Source organism: Scyliorhinus canicula, chromosome 4, assembly GCF_902713615.1.
Source record: "Scyliorhinus canicula chromosome 4, sScyCan1.1, whole genome shotgun sequence".
Lineage (NCBI taxonomy): Eukaryota > Metazoa > Chordata > Chondrichthyes > Carcharhiniformes > Scyliorhinidae > Scyliorhinus > Scyliorhinus canicula.
In genome coordinates, this window is record NC_052149.1 from 152,103,701 (window position 1) to 152,121,382 (window position 17,682).

A 17,682-nucleotide genomic window follows, 5' to 3' on the forward strand; every position below is an offset into this window, starting at 1 on the left:
AGAATGTCCAATTCACCTCACAAGCACGTCTTACGGGAGGAACCCCCACAGACACAGGGAGAACGTGCAGACTCCACACAGTGACCCAAGCCGGGAATCGAACCTGGGACCCTGGAGCTGTGAAGCAACTGTGCTACCCCTGCTGTGATTGTGGTATTAGAGCAGAGAGCTGCATTAGAAAGCTCTGTCTGTGACTTGTCCCTGGGTCTGGTTAGTTGTAAGAAGTCCTCTACAACACCCTTTCATATAATTATCGCCATATCTGTCTGATGAATAATAACGAGACGTTTCTTCGTAACTTCCCACAAAAATCACCGTTCACACGATAGACATCCAGAACGGTAAGAATTCTGTCCAACCCGCTGAACGGATGTGAAGGATACAGCACTCTGATTGGCTTTAACCGTTGCGGTGCTTTGGTTGGTCTGGAGTATGACCATATTCCGATTGGTCAAGTAAGACTCTACGCTGATTGGCGGCGAATGCGGCGTCCATGCGAACGGCTGTCAAGCAGGCCAAACTGTGATTGGCTGGGAGTTCACCGATGCACGATTGGCTGAGAGTGGGTCGGCGTTGTGATTGGCTGGGACTGACCTGGCCATGTGACTGACTGATTAGAAGAGCTTCACTGATTGGCTACCAAGACAGCCGAACTGTGATTGATCTGAAATGAGGCGGCGTGTTGATTGGCTGCACAGAGGAGCGTGTTCCGATTGGCTGTGAGGATGAGCGGGAGGAAGATGGCGGGGCTGAGTGAGTTCCCAGAGCTGAAGGAGGTGAAACGGGGCCTGATGGCGGTGAGCGTCCTGTGCAGGGAGCGCGGCCTGCTTCAGAGTGCCAAGTGGTGAGTGAGAGAGCCGGCGGGAGGGAGGGAGCTGAGACCAACAACAGCAGCAGGAGGCCAAGCCGAGAGCTGAAATTGCAAATACAGCACAATGTGTTTCAGTCTATTTCCATCACACACTGTTAAAGATGATCAACCTCACTTCAAACATCCCTCTCCCTGCGCTTTAAACTCCTATTACCTGTTGTTATCTATTCTTCAGTAATCATGATTGGTGGAAACCACATCCGTACATCAGTCTTCAATCTGGATCTGTTAGAGCAGTTTACACACCTCCACCTGATGCCAATGTGTGCACATAGACCACAGATTGGTTTACTATGTATGGATATGTAAAGTGTAACTGGTTCAGTATGAGGGTAGAGTTAGAAATACCTCAGAATTACTACAGAAGGAGGCCAATCGGCCCATTGTGTCTGCACCAAACTAGTGATTCACTTTATGCTATTTTCCCACCTGCATGTTCCCGTAGCCTGCATGTTTTTCCTTTTCAATTAACAGTCTAATTCCCTTTCGAATATCTTTTTTTTTTTTAAACTTAGAGTACCCAATTAATTTTTTCCAATTAAGGGGCAATTTAGCATGGCCAATTCACCTAGCCTGCACATCTTTGGGTTGTGGGGGCGAAACCCACGCAAATATGGGGAGAATGTGCAAACTCCACACAGAGTAGCCCAGAGCTGGGATTGAACATGGGACCTCGGCGCCATGAGGCAGAAGTGCTAACCACTGCACCACCGTGCTGCCCCCCTTTCGAATATCTTGATTGAACCTGCTTTCACCACACTTTCAGGCAGTGCATTTCAGACCTTACCTCGAGCTGTGTAAAAACAAATTCTTATGTCACTTTTTCTTCTTTTGCCAATTACTTTAAATCTGCGCCCTCTTGATCTTTTCACAAGTGGGGACAGTTTCTCCCTATCTACTCTGTTCAGACTCCTCATAGTTTAGAATACCTCTGTCAGATTTCCCCTCAACCTTCTCTGTATTATTTCCAATGTCTTCCCATCCTTCACAAAGTCCAGCAGCTAGAACTGGGCACAATATTTCAGCTGAGGCCAACCTAATGTCTTATACAAGTTCAGCATAATCTGTTTACTCTTATCCTCTATGTCCCTATTAATAAACCCTAGGGCACTTTATGTTTTACGAAGCACGCTCTCAGTGTGTATTGCCACCTTCAATTACTTATGCACATATGCACCCAGATCCCTCTATTTCTGTAGCCCCTTTAGAGTTGTTTCCTTTATTTTATATTGTCTGTGGAAGGAATCACATTTTGGAAGTGATTCCTTCCAAAATGAATCACTTCACATTTCTCTGCATCTTCATCTGCCACCTTTCCACCATCTTGCCCATAATCCCTTTGAAGATTTAGACTATCCTCCTCAGAGTTCACAGTGCTTCCCAAGTTTTGAATCATCTGCAAATTTTGAGATTGTGCCCTGGTTTAGGTCAGTCACAAATATCAGGCAAAGCAAAGGTCCCAACAGTGACCCCTGGAGAGCTCCACTACAAATCTTCTTCCAGCCCATTAACCACTACTCTGTTTCCTGTCACAAAACCAATTTTGTACCCATGTTGCTCCTGAACCCTTTATTCCATGAGCTATAACTTTGTTCACCAGTCCCTTATCCTGCACTGTGCCAAGTGCCTTTTGGAAGTCCATGTACACTACAGCAAAACCCTCATCGAACCTTCTGTTGCCTCACCAAAAAGCCCCAGCAAGTTAGTTAAACATGAGTTTCCCTTCCGAAATCCATGCTGATTTTCCTTAATTATCCATGTGACTTAATTTTATCACAATTATTGTTTGGAGAAGTTTTCCCCACTTGAGAGTAAACTGACTGTAGTTGCTTTTATTATTTAGCTGTAGTTACTTGTTTTTATTTACAAATTTCTTTTTTCAACTCTGAATGACTATCTGTTTAAGCTTATCAGCTTCCAGACTTTATTGATTATTACCTTTATAAAGTTGCAGTGATAGTGTTGACTATTATTTTTTTGATGTACAGAATTTTAAAAAATTTAAAGTACCCAGGGTGGGATTCTGCAGCCCCCCCAGGCAATTCTCTGCGCTCGACGGGCCAAATGCCCGGCAAGTTCGGCTGAGTCCCGCCGGCGTCGTTCGCGTGTGGTCCTACCCGGTGGGACCTTGGCGTACATGCTGCGGGGGCCGTTCTGGTATGGGGGAGGGGGGATCTGACTCCGGGAGGGGGGGGGCTCCATGGTGGCCAGGCCAGCGATCGGGGCCTACCGATTGGCGGCCGGGCTTTTCTTTGGGGGGGGGGGCGCTATGTTCCTCCACGCCGGACCCCTGTTGGGCTCCGCCATGTTGCCCAGGTGCTGCCGCAGAGAAGGCAACCTGCGCGAATTCACGCTGGCCGTGGTGCGCATGCGCGAACTTGGCGTGAAGCACTTCAATGCCATGCTGGCCCCCTGTGCAGCGCAGGACCGCTTCTCCTAGGGTCCCAATGACGCCGTCGTAAAACGCTCTGGCGTTTACAACGGCGTCAACACTTCGCCCCATTATTGGAGATCCCGCCCCCAATTTTTTTTTCCCCCAATTAAGGGCCAATTTTAGCATGGCCAATCCACCTACCTGCACATCTTTGGGTTGTGGGGGTGACAAATTTGATTGAATTTTTGGAGCATGTGACCAGGTGTGTAGATGAGGGTGGTGCAGTTGATGTAGTTAATATGGATTTCAGCAAAGCCTTTGGCAAGGTCCCACATGGGAGATTATAAAAAAGGCATGTGCACATGGGATACAGAGTAACTTGATAAGGTGGATTCAAAATTGGCTTATCTGTAGGAGACAGAGGGTGATGACAGATGGCTGCTTTAGTGACTGGAAGCGTACCACAGGGATCTGTGCTGGGTCCCCTATTATTTGTCATTTATGAAAATGACATATATGACTAAAGAGGGGATAGGATTAGCAAGTTTGCGGGTGACACAAAGATTGGCCGAGTGGTTAACAGTGAGGTTGAGTGTCCTGGGTTAAAGGAAGATTTAGACGGGTTGGTCAAATGGGCTGATAAGTGGCAGATGGAATTTAACCCTGAAAAGTGTGAGATGATACACTTTGGAAGGAGTAATGTGACAAGGAAGTATTCAATGAATGGCCTGACACTCAGTAGTTCTGGGGAACAAAGGGACTGTGGAATGTTTGTCCCTAGATCTCTGAATTCGAACAACACCAAATTAAAGTCCAACAGGTTTATTTGGAATCAGGAGCTTTTGGAGCATAACTGCTTCATCAGATGAGCTCTCCAAAAGCTTGTGATTCCAAATAAATCAGTGCCCACCCCAGTCCAATGCCGGCATCTCCACATCATGGCTTTATCACTCGAGGCATAGATTACAAAAGCAGGGAAGCCATGTTGGAGTTGAATAAAACTTTGGTGAGGCCACAGCTGGAGTACTGTGTGCAATTCTGATCACCACAGTGGGTGGAAGGAGTGCAGGGGCGATTCACCAGGATGTTGCCTGGGATGGAACATTTTAAGTTATGAACAGAGGTTGGATAACCTTGGGTTGTTTTCACTGGAGCAGAGAAGACTGAGGGGTGACTTGATCGAGGTGTACAAGATTGTGAGGGGCATGGACAGGGTGGATAGGGAGCAGCTGTTCCCCTTAGTTGAAGTGTCAGTCACAAGGGGTCGCAAATTCAAGGTGAAGGGCAGGGGGAGATTTGAGGAAAGACTTCTTTACCGAGAGGGTGGTGACGGTCTGGAATGTACTGCCTGGGAGGGTGGCCGGGTATGGGGCGTTTGCCTCACATCCTTTAAAAAGTACCTGGATGTGCACTTGCCACATTATAGCATTCAAGGCTATGGGCCAAGTGCTGGCAAATGGGATTAGGTGGGCTGGCATGCAGAGGTGCAGACTCGATGGGCTGAAGAGCCTCTTCTGCATTTTCATTCTCTAATTCTGTGATGGCAAAGGTTGGTATCATGACCGGTACAGGCTTGGAGGGCCGAAGGGCCTGTTCCTGTGCTGTATTGTTCTATGTTTTCTTCTTCGTTTGATCGTGTAAAGAGCTATTCTGATGGGTTTGCCTATATTACATGGAATTTGGGGAGAGGTCTGGATTAAGGTTGATTCTTTCTACTATGCACAGGGCTTCAGAGTTGGCCTTCTCCCTGGATCCTCTTCCTAAAGATGAGCTGCCACCTGCCCCTACACTGACAGAGGTATGCCATTTCTTTATTTCAAACAGTACACATGTTCCACTCTTTTTAAACAGCAGCTATATAGATGCAGTTCTGAAATGGAGTTGCCTCCGTTTTAGAAGGTCTGAAACCATTGGAACTGATGCTTTGTTTTTCAGTTTTCTACTAGGTTGAGTTTAGAAAAAGTATGAAAGGGATGTTGCATTGATCCTCTTCCCGGTTGTTGCTATTGAAAAGGAGAGACACAGCTTTAATAGAGCAGGGTGTGCCTGGGTAAGCTCATAATGCATCAGGATGTAATTTATACTTCTCTATCCTGATGCTTGCTTTGGGTGGGGGTGGGTGGGGAATGAATGAGGAACTGAAATCCCTTTTCATTCTGTCCTGTCCATTAACAAAATCCTGATAACTGTGCAAAGGAAATCAGCTGCATTGCAGTTCAGTGTCCAGAATAGGGGCTGTGTCTGCATTTCGCGAGAGATCTACTTTTGAGTAATTGATTGATTTTTATATTTGTAAAAATGTGTTTCTGTTTAGGAAGACCTGGTGGATTTGGATGCCTACACTTTGGCCAAGTCATACTTTGACTTGAAGGAATATGACCGAGCAGCGTATTTTCTGAAAGGCTGTCAGAGTCAGAAGGCTTATTTCCTGTATATGTACTCCAGATACCTGGTAAGAGAACACTCATTAATGGTAAACATGCAGCGACCGATCAGATGCATTTCTGGGTGACTTTCATCCTGGAGCTTGTTTTAAATTCAACCTAGACTAATGGGATTAAATCATATTCTGCCATCTTTGCTGGACAGTCAAATGTTGACAGGGAACCTTGCTCCAGTCGATTGATGACACAACACCTTTAACTTTGAATCAAATCACTTCTTTATTAAACACAATATAGAAATCCCAATGTTTATCATTACTACAAGAAAGGTTCTATCATACTCTGTATCAAAAGCACACAAATGATTCTCCCTTCCTGTACTACCACTATAAATTCATGAGCATATGTTAGACCGTTAATACTTATCTAATGACTTTTAGTGGACCTATGGAGACCTCACCACCCAATTGCACTGACCAGGCACAAGCGGGGTTCAGACTCCGTCTTCAGGCTAGAGACTGAGATTTATTTCTGCGATTGTTCTTCTTCAAGGTTTTGAATACCGTGGTCACTTCTGCATTGATATTTACATCTTTCTTGGGACTGTGTGCCTGATTGACTACATGCATTTCTACACAACCGATGACCACCTCCCCTTTCGTTGGACAGGACACAGCTAATGTTTATGACCCTCCATATTTCACACCTGCATTTCTCTCATCCTTCCTCCTTCCGGGTGATCATAGAAACATAGAAAATAGGTGCAGGAGTAGGCCATTCGGCCCTTTGAGCCTCCACCACCATTCAATATGATCATGGCTGATCATGCAAATTCTGTATCCCACTTCCACTTTCTCTCCATTCCCTTTGACCCCTTTAGCCGCAAGGACCACGTTCAGCTCCCTCCTGAATATATCAAACGAACTGGCCCCAGACCTTGTTTCTATCTCTCGCCTCTGGCATCTTTTGTCGATAATGATCAATCTCACAGTCAGGGCCGTCAACTGCTGTCCTATTTCAGAATCTGTACTCTCAGCTCTTAATGCCTCTTTTGCTTCTTCAACGTCCCTGTTACTTGGCCACATTTCCCAGCAGGCTTAGCGTCCCTTTCACTTGACCATATTTCCTAGTTAGTTTTGGGCAAGGGCCACACATACTATACACCATTTTCTGAGATCTGATAGAAACTTCTGTGTGAAGAATCCTTCTCCTATCCAGTGAACAAAGCAAGTTGGTAAAAAACAAAAATCTTCAAATTCCATCTGCCAAGGTCACAATCCAGGACTTGAGCCCAAATATCAAGGCTGACATCCAGTGCAACACTGAGGGAGTGCTGCACTATCTGAGGTGCTGTGTTTTGGATAAGATGTTAAAAGGGCCCATCTGCCTGCTCGAGTGATGTAAAAGATCCCATGTCACTGTTTCGAAGGAGAGGAGTTACCCCAGTGTCTTGGGCCAATATCATCAGGGGAGGTGGGGTTGGTGAGGACAGATAAATGATTTAAAGGAATACGGATAATGTAAAGATCATCCCAGTTACTGACTCTGTTATGTTCTACTTATGATTCTACGCTGTAATGCTCTGATTCTAATAGGGTGAAGTTATTTTAAATGTTTAGTGACTGTATTTTGGTATTCTAGTCTGGGGAAAAGAAGAAGGATGATGAAACAGTGGACAGTTTGGGTAAGTCAGTCTGCCAATCGAGTTTCGTATTAGAATAGTAAAAAAAATGAATATTTTAAAGTTTTTTTTAAGTCAGTGGATGCTGGAATCTGAAACCAAAGAGGAAAGGCTGGAAAATCTCAGCAGGTCTGGCAGCATCTGTAAGAAGAGAAAAGAGCTACCGTTCGAGTCCAGGTGACCCTTTGTCAAAGCCTATAGTAGTACATGCACTGGTCACCCTGCCTTTATTCATGTATAACCCTGGGCTGTGTGAGAAACATGGGGCGGGATTCTCTAATAATGGGGCTATGTCCCCACGCCAGCGTGAAAACCGGCGCCAACCACTCCGGTGTCAATGGCCCCCAAAAGTGAGGAATTGTCCCCTTTCTAGGGGGCCAGGATGGTGCCGGAATGGGCCCAGCAGCTCCATCCGGCACGGAACGGCCGTGCAAGCTCGCGTGTGTGCGGAACGGGCAGCGGATTTCCACGCATACGCGGGGCAATATGGCAGAGCGCTACAGGGCCCATCGCGGAGAAATGTAGGCCCCCACGGAACCAGCCCGCCTGCCGATCGTGGGCCAGGCCACTGTACCCCCCACCAGGGTCGGATCCCCGCCACCCCCTCCAGGACGGCCGCCGCACGCACACCTTCCAGGTCCCGCCGTGCACCAACCTCGTCAGCCCATCGGGGCACAGAAAATCGCCAGGGGGGCCGCTGTCAACGGACCCCGACCGGTGTGGCGCTGATCCCGCGGGCACCCGACAAACGGCGTTGGAGAATGGGGAAGCCGGCGTCGGGGCGTGACTCCCGGCCCAAATATTTGAATGCTAGTTAGATATCATAGATGTCAAGTGCAATCCTGTTCTCATTTTACAGCCACACTTATGTATTCAGCAAAGCTGTGTGTGTGGGGATGGGGGGAGAGCGTGATGGGGGGCTGCAGCCAGCAGAAACAGAGTTTTTAAAAATTATTTTTTTTAAATAAATTAAGTCAATTTAGCGTGGCCAATCTACCTAACCTTTCAGGTTGTGGGGCCGAAACCCATGCAGACACTGGGAGAATGTGCAAACTCCACATGGACAGCACGGCAGCACAAGTGGATAGCACAGTGGCTTCACAGCGCCAGGGTCCCAGGTTCGATTCTCCGCTGGGTCACTGTCTGTGCAGAGTCTGCACGTTCACCCCGTGTCTGCGTGGGTATCCTCCGGATGCTCCGGCTTCCTCCCACAGTCCAAAGACGTGCAAGTTAAGTGGATTGGCCACGCTAAATTGCCCTTAGTGTCCAAAACGGTAAGGAGGGGTTATTGGGTTACGGGGTTAGGATGCAAGTGAGAGTTTAATGTGGATCGATGCAGACTCGATGGGCCAAATTACCTCCTTCTGCACTGTATGTTCTATGACAGGGACCCAGAGACGGGATTGAACCCGTACCCTCAGCAGTGCTAACCACTGCGCAACCATGCTGCCCAGCAGAAAAAGAGTTCATGTTTTGAGTCCATAGACTTTGTCACAACAGAAAGGAGGAAGAATGTAGAAACTGCAACAAAAGGTAGCAATATGCAGAACAAAAGACAGACGGCCTGGTGTGAGAGGTGGAGGGGGTGTTTGCACTGAAGCAGTGCGTGTATGGAATATCTTTTTTTAAAAGGAGGGTTGAAGATAGAGTAGAAAGGTCATAAATCTAAAGATGCTGCACTCAGTGTTGAGTCCCGAGGGCTGCAGATGATATATCATCTGAGATGATGTGTTCTTCCGACACTCCGTTCCTAACTCAAGTGTACTGCAGCCAACAGTAATACCCCGCTGCCAACCTGATTGAGATCAGCTAACACAGATTAGGCCAGTGATCAAACATGGACACTTCTGATCTGTGTGACTTATGTCCTCATTGGGTCAATTGGCTAAATCAGTGGGGGATTTGAACTTAATGAAATACAATATTATTGAACATATGGTGTGGTAATTGAAAACAACTCCCTTATTTTATGCTATATTTCTCTGCAGACTGCCTTTAGTAGAGAAACAGTGTAGCACAGTGGTTAGCACTGTCACTTCACTGCGCCAGGGACCGGGGTTCGATTCCCAGCTTGGGTCACTGACTGTGCGGAGTCTGCACGTTCTCCCTGTGTCTGCGTGGGTTTCCTCCGGGTGCTCCGGTTTCCTCCCTCAAGTTCCGAAAGACATGCTGTTAGATGAATTGGACATTCTGAACTCTCCCTCAGTGTACCTGAACAGGTGCCGTAGTGTGACAATTAGGGGCTTTTCAAATTACCTTCATTGCAGTGTTAACGTAAGCCAAATTGTGACACTAATAAAGATTATTATTAGTAGTATTTGATGTCTACTGTCCTTATCAGCTAGCCTGTTGGGAGGGCCACACAGATTTATCCATCATCCTTAAGTTCCATTAAAATGAATATTATGCATCATTTTGTATTTGAAGTTTTAATTCATTAATTTGTATTTGAAGTAAGATGGCGACTACAATGTTTTTATTGACCTGCGTTATTAGTGGCATCTATGTTTTATTAAATGTATGAGAATCTGTTACGGGAGGCTAAACTGTTGAAAAGATGCTTTAAGTCTATATTTCGTTGGTCTATTGTTTAAGTTTATAAAGGCTTGTAGTCGCATTACATTTTAGTATTGAAAGACCATGAAGAGAACAAAGAGGCTCCTGCATTATTGGTCTGCTAAACTGTGATCTGTGACTCCAAGCTACATTGGGGTTGCCCTCGGCCTGTATGTGTGAAGGTTTATTTTCTATCTGCTTGACAGGACCCTTGGAGAAAGGACAAGTGAAGAATGAGTCTCTGAGGGAATTGCGAGTTGAACTGAGCAAAAAACACAAAGCCAGGGAATTGGATGGTTTTGGGCTATACTTGTATGTACCACTTTATGTGATTGTTTAACTGTCTTTTACCCCAAATTGTGCTGAATGAGATAGCTGACAATCCTGGGAAAGTGACTTTACTGAATTTCCCCACAACTACGTATATGGGAAAAAGGTGTTGGTGGGAATGGGAGGGTGTTATCTGTGCACTGTGCTCCATATTTCAATCATTCTTTGTTGCAATGTGTTGTACTTGGGAAATGCTAAAAGGCAGCCTGAAAACTAACCATTTAGTTAGACGCCATTCCATTGTGAAGCTGTACTCCATGACATTGTGACCAGGGATAATGAGCTATTGGAATATTAATGTTGGGTTAAGTTACAAGGAGAGATTACACAAATGAGGCCTGTTTCACTGGAATTTAGAAGGTTAAGGGGTGATCTGATCAAAGTTTTTAAGATATTGACAAGGAAAGACAAGGTAGATAAAGATAAACTATTTCAACTGGTTGGACATTCTAAAACTAGGAGGTATAGTCTAAAAATTAGGGCTGGACCATTCAGGGGAGATGTTAGGAAGAACTTCTTCACTCAAAGGGTGGTAGAGGTTTGGAACTCTCTCCCACAAACAGCAGTTCAAGCTCGAGCTGGTGTTAATTTTAAATCTGAGATAGATAGATTTTTGTTAAGCAAAGATATTAAGGGATATGGGCCAAAGGCAGGTATGTGGAGTTAGGTCACAGACCAGCCATGATCTCATTAAGTGATGGGACAGGCTCGAGGGGCTGAATGGCCTACTCCTGTTCCTGTGTTCTTATTTCTGTTATTTTTGCAATTTCCCAAACCAAGGAGAACGCTCTGTCTAAAGTGCAGAACTTAGTGTAAACAATAGATTGCCAGCCCGAGAGAGTCCTGAAAACAACCTTCCGCCCTTTGATCAGACCATACCTTGAGAAAAGTTCAGCAGAGCTGGCAGCATCTGTGGAGAGAGAAACAGAGTTAATGTTTCAGGTTAGTGACCTTTTATCAGAGCTGGTTCTGACCAACAGCCGGAAACATTAACTGACTTTCTTTCCACAGATGCTGCCAGCTCTGCTGAGTAGCTCCAGATTTTTCGGTTTTTATTTCCGATTCCCAGCAGATGCAATAATTTGCTTTTGTCCATGAGTAGCGTGCTCCGTTCTGCTCACCAAAGCGTTCAGCACCTTGGGAGTGATGGATAGAAGACTTGCAAGACAGAGGTTCCAGTGGACTGAGTTGTGAGGAAAGGCTGGAGGAACTTGTGGTTTTCAGCCCCGAAAGGTGACTTTGTAAAGCTGAATGAGGATAGTAAATGGTACAAAAGAAGTAAATTCGAACACTAATTCAAACCAAATCATAAGGCACGAGCAAGGGGCCTCAAATATAAAGTAGTGAAAAGCAAACTTAGGATTGATGTTAGGAAGTCCCTCTTCATTCTACGGGTGTGAAATCAATTTGAAATGGATTTCAAGGGAGGGAATTGGGTGAAAAGTCTGGAATTATCGAAGAAACAGGAGAGCTGAAGGGTGTTTTTGGATGAATGATCTGGTGAGCTAACTGAAAATTCCTTTCAGAATTGTGATACGGCAGGGCTTCCCAAACTGGGTTCCATGGAACCCTGGGGTTTCTTTGGATGCATTCAGGGATTCTGCAATGGTCAGGCTGACTGTATAAAAAATTGGAAAATAACGTGATGCTGCTTGTCCAATCAGAGGCTTGTCTGTGTGTGTGTGTGTCTGTGTGCGTGTGTGTCTGTGTGCGTGTGTGTCTGTGTGCGTGTGGGTCTGTGTGCGTGTGGGTCTGTGTGCGTGTGGGTCTGTGTGCGTGTGGGTCTGTGTGCGTGTGGGTCTGTGTGCGTGTGGGTCTGTGTGCGTGTGGGTCTGTGTGCGTGTGGGTCTGTGTGCGTGTGGGTCTGTGTGCGTGTGGGTCTGTGTGCGTGTGGGTCTGTGTGCGTGTGGGTCTGTGTGCGTGTGTGTGGGTCTGTGTGCGTGTGTGGGGGTCTGTGTGCGTGTGTGGGGGTCTGTGTGTGTGTGTGTGGGGGTCTGTGTGTGTGCGTGGGGGTCTCTGTGTGTGTGCGTGGGGGTCTGTGTGTGTGTGCGGGGGGGTCTGTGTGTGTGTGCGGGGGGGTCTGTGTGTGTGTGTGTGGGGGGGGTCTGTGTGTATGTGTGGGGGGGTCTGTGTGTATGTGTGGGGGGGTCTGTGTGTATGTGTGGGGGGGTGTGTGTATGTGTGTGGGGGGGTGTGTGTATGTGTGTGGGGGGGTCTGTGTGTGTGTGGGGGGGGTCTGTGTGTGTGTGGGGGGTCTGTGTGTGTGTGTGTGGGGGTCTGTGTGTGTGTGTGGGGGTCTGTGTGTGTGTGTGTGGGGGGGGGTCTGTGTGTGTGTGTGTGGGGGTCTGTGTGTGTGTGGGGGGGGGTCTGTGTGTGTGTGTGGGGGGGTCTGTGTGTGTGTGGGGGGGTCTGTGTCTGTCTGTGAGTGTGTCTATGCATGTGTGGTGCGAGGGAGAGTGTTTGTGTCTGACATGAGAATCCGGTTCTCTGTGTGAAATATTAAACTCCAATATTAAACTTGTGAGTAAAAGAAGCAGCATCACTTCTCCCATTAAAAATGACAAAGAGAAAGTAACACTTAAATATTTTATTGATTAAGATAACTTTTTAATTATAAAATTGTATACATATAAGAAATGGAAAAGACTTCTATAAATATGTTTTTGTATGTTGATACTTGTATTTTGGGCCAGGTGCTAAACAGAGAACCCCAAAGTGTATCATGGAGTTCACCTGTGTTTAAACAAAGGAGATTACAAGGGGGTGAGAGAAGAACTAGCTAAGGTAGACTGGGAGCTAAGACTTTATGGTGGAACAGTTGAGGAACAGTGGAGAACCTTCCAAGCGATTTTTCACAGTGCTCAGCAAAGGTTTATACCAACAAAAAGGAAGGACGGAAGAAAGAGGGAAAATCGACCGTGGATATCTAAGGAAATAAGGGAGAGTATCAAATTGAAGGAAAAAGCATATAAAGTGGCAAAGATTGCTGGGAGATTAGAGGACTGGGAAATCTTTAGGGGGCAACAGAAAGCTACTAAAAAAGCTATAAAGAAGAGTAAGATAGAGTATGAGAGTAAACTTGCTCAGAATATAAAAACAGACAGTAAAAGTTTTTACAAATATATAAGACAAAAAAGAGTGGCTAAGGTAAATATTGGTCCTTTAGAGGATGAGAAGGGAGTTTTAATAATGGGAAATGAGGAAATGGCTGAGGAACTGAACAGGTTTTTTGGGTCGGTCTTCACAGTGGAAGACACAAATAACATGCCAGTGACTGATAGAAATGAGGCTATGACAGGTGAGGACCTTGAGACGATTGTTATCACTAAGGAGGGAGTGATGGGCAAGCTAATGGGGCTAAAGGTAGACAAGTCTCCTGGCCCTGATGGAATGCATCCCAGAGTGCTAAAAGAGATGGCTAGGGAAATTGCAGATGCACTAGTGATAATTTACCGAAATTCACCAGACTCTGGGGTGGTCCCGGTGGATTGGAAATTAGCAAACGTGACGCCACTGTTTAAAAAAGGAGGTAGGCAGAAAGCAGGAAATTATAGGCCAGTGAGTTTAACTTCGGTAATAGGGAAGATGCTGGAATCTATCATCAAGGAAGAAATTGCGAGGCATCTGGATAGAAATTGTCCCATTGGGCAGACGCAGCATGGGTTCGTAAAAGGCAGGTCGTGCCTAACTAATTTAGTGGAATTTTTTGAGGACATTACCAGTGCAGTAGATAACGGGGAGCCGATGGATGTGGTATATCTGGATTTCCAGAAAGCCTTTGACAAGGTGCCACACAAAAGGTTGCTGCATAAGATAAAGATGCATGGCATTAAGGGTAAAGTAGTAGCATGGATAGAGGATTGGTTAATTAATAGAAAGCAAAGAGTTGGGATAAATGGGTGTTTCTCTGGTTGGCAATCAGTAGCTAGTGGTGTCCCTCAGGGATCCGTGTTGGGCCCACAATTGTTCACAATTTACATTGATGATTTGGAGTTGGGGACCAAGGGCAATGTGTCCAAGTTTGCAGATGACACTAAGATGAGTGGTAAAGCGAAAAGTGCAGAGGATACTGGAAGTCTGCAGAGGGATTTGGATAGGTTAAGTGAATGGGCTCGGGTCTGGCAGATGGAATACAATGTTGACAAATGTGAGGTTATCCATTTTGGTAGGAATAACAGCAAACGGGATTATTATTTAAACGATAAAATATTAAAGCATGCCGCTGTTCAGAGAGACTTGGATGTGCTAGTGCATGAGTCACAGAAGGCTGGTTTACAAGTGCAACGGGTGATTAAGAAGGCAAATGGAATTTTGTCCTTCATTGCTAGAGGGATGGAGTTTAAGACTAGGGAGGTTATGTTGCAATTGTATAAGGTGTTAGTGCGGCCACACCTGGAGTATTGTGTTCAGTTTTGGTCTCCTTACTTGAGAAAGGACGTACTGGCGCTGGAGGGTGTGCAGAGGAGATTCACTAGGTTAATCCCAGAGCTGAAGGGGTTGGATTATGAGGAGAGGTTGAGTAGACTGGGACTGTACTCGTTGGAATTTAGAAGGATGAGGGGGGATCTTATAGAAACATTTAAAATTATGAAGGGAATAGATAGGATAGATGCGGGCAGGTTGTTTCCACTGGCGGGTGACAGCAGAACTAGGGGGCATAGCCTCAAAATAAGGGGAAGTAGATTTAGAACTGAGTTTAGGAGGAACTTCTTCACCCAAAGGGTTGTGAATCTATGGAATTCCTTGCCCAGTGAAGCAGTTGAGGCTCCTTCATTACATGTTTTTAAGGTAAAGATAGATAGTTTTTTGAAGAATAAAGGGATTAAGGGTTATGGTGTTCGGGCCGGAAAGTGGAGCTGAGTCCACAAAAGATCAGCCATGATCTCATTGAATGGCGGAGCAGGCTCGAGGGGCCAGATGGCCTACTCCTGCTCCTAGTTCTTATGTTCTTATGTTCTTATAACGTTTAATAGATTTTGGTTATGGGGAGCACAGGAGCTCACTCTACAGGTGTGATGCAACAGAGATCTAAAGTACTTTTAAAACAAAACAATGTTCATTATATGAATCCAGTTAACATTTTACAAACACACAGTAAATATCTTAGCAACTATCAATTCAAATACTTCCCCCAAAGAATACAGTACTCTATAAGTAACCCTTAATCTTTCCTGGCAACATCCATAAGACAAATACCCTCTTTAACAAAGACATCAGGTTTAAATTCTCTACTGTTTGCATTTATCACTTTTAACTTAGCAAGTGATCTGAAGACATTATTTTCACACAGAGAGAGATCAAAATTACACCTTCTTTGGTTGGATGCAGCTCCAACTCTAAAAATGGAACTAAACACGCACGGTAGCTGCCAGCTCAAAAACGAAAGTAAAAGCACACGGGCAGCCCAGCTCCACCCACATTCTGACATCACTGCAGCTATTTGATAAACACCCATTTCTTAAGGGTACTCTCACATGACACTTATTACACAAAACAATCATTATTTGTTGTTTAACTCCTCAACATAATAAGAATGTTTCTCAGGGGTTCTGTCGGTACTCTTTGGGGTTCAAAAGGTTTATGTGGCTGGAAATGTTTGGGAAACCCTGATAAGAGGATGAGTGAAAGACATTAAAACATCTCCCTTTGTAACACTTGAAGAGTGTTACAATTCAGTAGAATATATTCTAACATTGTCAATGGTTAGCGCAGTTATTTGGAAATGCTTGTATTTATTGTCAGCCTAATAAAATAAATAAGTTTTCCTTTTGGGGACAAAATTTAATGGGCAGCATGGTGGCGCAGTGATCATCACTGCCGCCTCACATCGCCAGGGGCCCAGGTTCAATTCCGGCCTTGAGTGACTGTGTGGAGTTTGCACTTTCTCCTTGTGTCTGTGTGGGTTTCCTCCAGGTTCTCTGGTTTCCTCCCACAGTCCAAAGATGTGCACGCGAGATGGATTGGCCACACTAAATTGCCTCTTGGTGTCCAAAGATGTGTAGGTTAGGTTAAAGGATTATTGGGATAAAGCAGTGCAGTGGGCTTGGGTGAAATGCTCTTTCAGAGGGTCAGTGCAGACTCAATCGGCCAAATGGCCTCCTTTTGCACTGTAGTGCTTCTATGATTCTATTCTATGAAAATACAACAGTACAGAATGGGTAATGTCTCCCAATTGTGGGGGCATTAACAGGATAGTTTCAGTGATTAAATGCACACTTGGGCTATGTGCCAGACGGTTGAGGCTTTGTGTAATGGTACGTAAACAAGTCAGCACCGGGTGGCAGAACCCTGTATTTATTTTTTTGAGAGACGTCAAAGCTTGCAGTGTGAACTTAGGAATTAGATGACTTAAACTGGCCACCATCGTTTCTCAGGGCACAAGCTAGTTCAACCTCAGTTTAATTTATTTCTTTGCAACTAGCTGCCTACCTGTTTTGCATTGCATTTCGAGTTTAACCTTGAATTATCAAAGTATAGATCAGTTTAATTATATATCCATGTAAACTGAAGTTCATTCGGGGTCTGTATATTAGGTACGGAGTAGTCCTGCGGAAACTGGACCTGGTTAAAGAAGCTATTGACGTGTTTGTGGAAGCCACGCACAGTCTGCCTCTGCATTGGGGAGCTTGGCTTGAACTCTGCAACCTCATTACTGACAAGGAGATGGTAAGTTACTCATTTATTAATTCCCTGGGTGTTTCTCTCATGGATGATAACTTAGTGAATGCATTTGTTTCTCTTCAACTGAGTAGCAACTCAAAACATTGCAAGGGCATAATAAAAATCATGAAATGTTATTGGATATAAGTGACTTAAAGTGCTGCTGGTCCAAAAGTGAATGAAAAAGGAATAAAACCCTGACACTGGACATATAAATCAATGAAATTCCCCTTGAGTGTAGTTCTGTAATAAGAAAAAAGGAAACCCCATTTTCAAATATCAATTTATCTTGAGGTAACTGATCTTCGCCAACTGACCTTGTCCAACAGTTTTTTGATCCTTAGCTTGTTCACTGTTCTGGGAAAAGGTAGACTGAGATAGAGAGAGAGAGACACTTTACTCTTCCATAGCACCTCGTGTTAAATAAGGGGCTCAGTTAATGATGGTGACACCAGAGGGGGAGCTCATATTTTATTGCTAAGAGAGTGCTACTTTGCCAGAGGTGTCAACTTATTTGTCCATTCCGGAGTAAAAGATGCACTGGCAGTAGTTGAAGAAAAGTAAGGAGTTCATTGTGTCCTGGCCAATATTCCTCCACAAACAATAGATTAGCTAGTTATTGAATCTCATTACTGCCACTGAGACCTTGCTGAACCACATTTGCCTGCTTTAGAGTGAATGCACTTCAAATCAATCACTATATGAAGTACTATGACATCTTTGAGAGATATGATGGGACACTATAAATACAAGGCCATTTTTCTTCTAATTATGGTGCAAACGTTATACCAAATAAAAATTGAAAAAGGAATGTGGTACAGCAGCT

General features: G+C 45.0%; 1 protein-coding gene across 1 annotated transcript in view; it reads left to right on the forward strand.

Annotated features, from left to right (window-relative positions):
- The first annotated feature begins 686 nt into the window (after positions 1-686).
- Positions 687-17,682, forward strand: part of cdc23 (CDC23 (cell division cycle 23, yeast, homolog)) — a 32,452-nt gene continuing 15,456 nt past the window's right edge. The window contains exons 1-6 of the mRNA XM_038795361.1: positions 687-844; positions 4,971-5,043; positions 5,560-5,697; positions 7,271-7,313; positions 10,073-10,178; positions 16,730-16,862. Of these exons, the coding sequence (XP_038651289.1) occupies positions 726-844; positions 4,971-5,043; positions 5,560-5,697; positions 7,271-7,313; positions 10,073-10,178; positions 16,730-16,862 (612 nt within the window). The 5' untranslated portion in view covers positions 687-725. The remainder of the gene's footprint in view (positions 845-4,970; positions 5,044-5,559; positions 5,698-7,270; positions 7,314-10,072; positions 10,179-16,729; positions 16,863-17,682) is intronic.